General features: G+C 58.5%; 1 protein-coding gene across 1 annotated transcript; it reads right to left on the bottom strand.

Moving 5' to 3' along the window:
• Positions 1-265: 265 nt before the first annotated feature.
• Positions 266-2,628, bottom strand: PUNSTDRAFT_139664 (uncharacterized protein; the record flags this gene model as incomplete). The annotated part of the gene is made up of 3 exons (XM_007389392.1): positions 266-514; positions 567-732; positions 794-2,628. 3 exons carry the CDS (start codon positions 2,626-2,628, stop codon positions 266-268), a joined length of 2,250 nt encoding a protein of 749 aa, XP_007389454.1.
• Positions 2,629-2,851: the final 223 nt, after the last annotated feature.

Here is a 2,851-nt window from a genome sequence, read left to right as displayed (position 1 = left end):
AAGTCGACATCTTCGCTTGTTCCTTCGGCCTCCGCGACGGATGGGCCGATAGTCTTCGTCGTCGAGGACGCGTCCGGTGAGTGGGTGCGGTGTGCTCGGGAATTGTATAGAGTTGGCGTGTAGCGTGTTCGACGAGGTGTCGGGGTTCGTAGCAGGGCGGGGCTGCGGAGCATAGATCGTCGCCGGCGAAGGGGAAGTCGGGTCCGGAAGGCGAGTCCAGCCGCCCTCCTCTCTGCCGAACCGAAGAATTTCTGTAAGTTCAGCGTCAGAGAGGGGGGTACGAGTAGCGTACATCATATTGTCCTTGAGTCCTATATCGAGCGGTCCGTTGACTGTCGCGTTGGAGCCGGGTGTGGGCCGTTGCGAGAGAGTCGTCGAGGGCGAAGAATCCAGTTGAGAAGTCGTTTCTTGAGGCGGAGACGGGTACGCATCGAGCGTGAGGTTCGTCGTCGGAATCTTGGGTTGCGCATGAGACATAGGGGGCGGATTCGAGTGAGGCGTGCAGTTTGATAGACTAGCGAAGGGTAAGCGAGTGTTTCTTGTAACTTGGGTGTGCAGGCACTCACCTGAGCTTTTATGCTCGTCGTGAGAGCCTGGACCGCTGGTTCCGTGAGTGAGTCGTATGGGTTGCCGAGGAAGGCCGTAGGATAGCATAGCGAGCTTGACAAGCGGCGATTCCACAGTCTTGCCTTCGAGTGGGGCCGTCCTTTCTCGTCGAGAGTCGGAGTATGCCTGGATTGCGTCTGGGTAAGCCTTGCCTCGCGCCGACTGGTTCAGATGGTATGGAGCGAACTCACCGATCGTCCTGCGCAGCGCCCTGGTTCGGGAGTCGAAGTGGGTATCTTGCCTTCGGGAGTCGTCCGCGGTATTGTCTGGGTGGTGCGTGAGGTTTCGCGATGTCGACGCCTCGTCTCCGTTTGGTCGTGTCGCGAACGGACGGCTTCCAATCTCGGCAGAGCGGTACCGAACGTGCTGCAGGAAAGGAACATCGCTCGGATTAGCCTGCGGAGTACGTGATATGAGGTACCGGGTATACCTCGTTATCGCGTCCTCCGTGCTTCTAATATCCTCGCTAGGTCCGTCTGGTGGTAACCCCGTGTCCCGCTCGCAAGGGGAGTGCGGCATCTGGTCGGAGCGTCGAAAGGACGGCGGCCATCTGCGGGGATCTTCGGGAGGTACGTCCTGTAGTCGATCCGGTGTATTTGTTCCGCTACCGTCGGCTGGAGAGTCGTCTGGTTCGTTAGCGTAGGGAGAGGGTGCAACGATGATGTACAGTACCGCGTCCGATCCGTCAGGCGGGTGTACTTCTTCTAGAAACAGGGCGGCCGCGTTGAGGTGCTCGGCAAGTCGTCCGGGGTCTTGAGTCGAGCGTACGAGGTTCGGGGTTTCTACCCATCGGTCTCGCTGCGAGCGGCTCCGTATCTTCGCCCGGCACATACCTAACGACTGAATCTTCAAGGAAACATCGTAAATCACCGATGTCCTCGAAGATTCTGCAACGGTACGTACCGGCGACGATCGTCCGCGCTCGCAAAGCCGAGACCTAGGCGTAGCGGGCATCTCTTCGGTTCGCGAGTCGGGGTGGCGTTCATGGTAGGCTTCGACTGGTGGGGGCTCGCTGGTGTCGCTGGTGGTGGTAGAGATCGTTGGTTCGAGAATCGAGGCGCCCGCTGGCGGCGATCTGCCAGCTATTGTCCTATGGAGCAATGGACGCGCCGGGTGCCTAGAGATGTTTGAGTCGGATAACGTTTGCGTGCTGCCGATGTACTCACCGGCATCGTCGAGTTCGACGATTCTGCCGCGGTGAGCATGGGGGAGGTCGAGAGGGGAAGACGAAAGATGGAGAGGATCGCTGTTGTCGGATGGGCCGGGTGCTTGAAGATGTTCGCGTGAGTCGATCCTGCCGGATGAGGCTTCATGAGGTAAGTCGAGTTCGTGCCGGTGATCTATATCGGTGGGTTCTTGATGGAGTCGGGCCAAATCCGGCGAGGGCGTGTGTTCGGGAGCCGTTCGAGGGTGCGCCAAGGTGACGAGGACACGCGTCCGCCTATTGTCTGAGGTGGTGAGTGTTACTTCGAAAGTGCCGTACGTACCGAGTAGCCTGCGCATCCCCGTTGGGAGATGGGCGATCGAGTCTTCGAGGGGCGTCCATTCCCCACCGCGCAGTGGTCGAGTGAAGAGGCGGGCGTGATAAGGATCTCCTAGACTGAGAAGGAATTGCTGATGGTCAGTAACGGCGGCGAGATCCGGAGAATCCGAACGAGCATGAGGCGTACCTTGACCCGGCCGGATGGCCGCGTCAATACACGCCTGAACGCGTTGGCATTCGTCGTAATCGAGGTCCAGGGAATTGCCTCTTGACTGGGTGCGAGCGAGTTGCGAGTTTGAAGGAGTGGCGATGTTGTCCAAAAGATTGTCGGTGTCGGTGTCGGTGTCGGTGTCGGTCGTCGGGCGTCGGGGTGGCGGTGTTGCTGAGAGATAAGATCGAGAGTCGCATTCCTCCATGACCGGTAGTCGCGTGGCAAGCACGTGAGGCGCGTCTTGCGGCGGCTTCTCACGCCACCGGTGACGTTCCGGCCCGGCGCGTTCGCGATTTTCGCTAAGTCCGTTGTCCGTAGTAAGGCCCATGGTCTGTGAAATATTAGTGTTGTCGTCCGAGTCCGTACTGACCTTGAGTTCGAGTTGCACATTGTGTTCCGGGTAGTTGAATATGAGGTAGGTGCCGTCCCGTTCGATAATATCGACTGAATTTGAGGATGTCCAAGGTCGCCCTAGCAAAAGAGGGAAGTCAATAGAATCCGATACCCATAATTGGGCGATTGTTCTTGCTCTTCCGCAGTCGATAGGTACT

Source organism: Punctularia strigosozonata, assembly GCF_000264995.1.
Source record: "Punctularia strigosozonata HHB-11173 SS5 unplaced genomic scaffold PUNSTscaffold_106, whole genome shotgun sequence".
Taxonomy (NCBI): Eukaryota; Fungi; Basidiomycota; class Agaricomycetes; order Corticiales; family Punctulariaceae; genus Punctularia; species Punctularia strigosozonata.
This window is presented reverse-complemented; position numbering and strand designations above follow the sequence as displayed.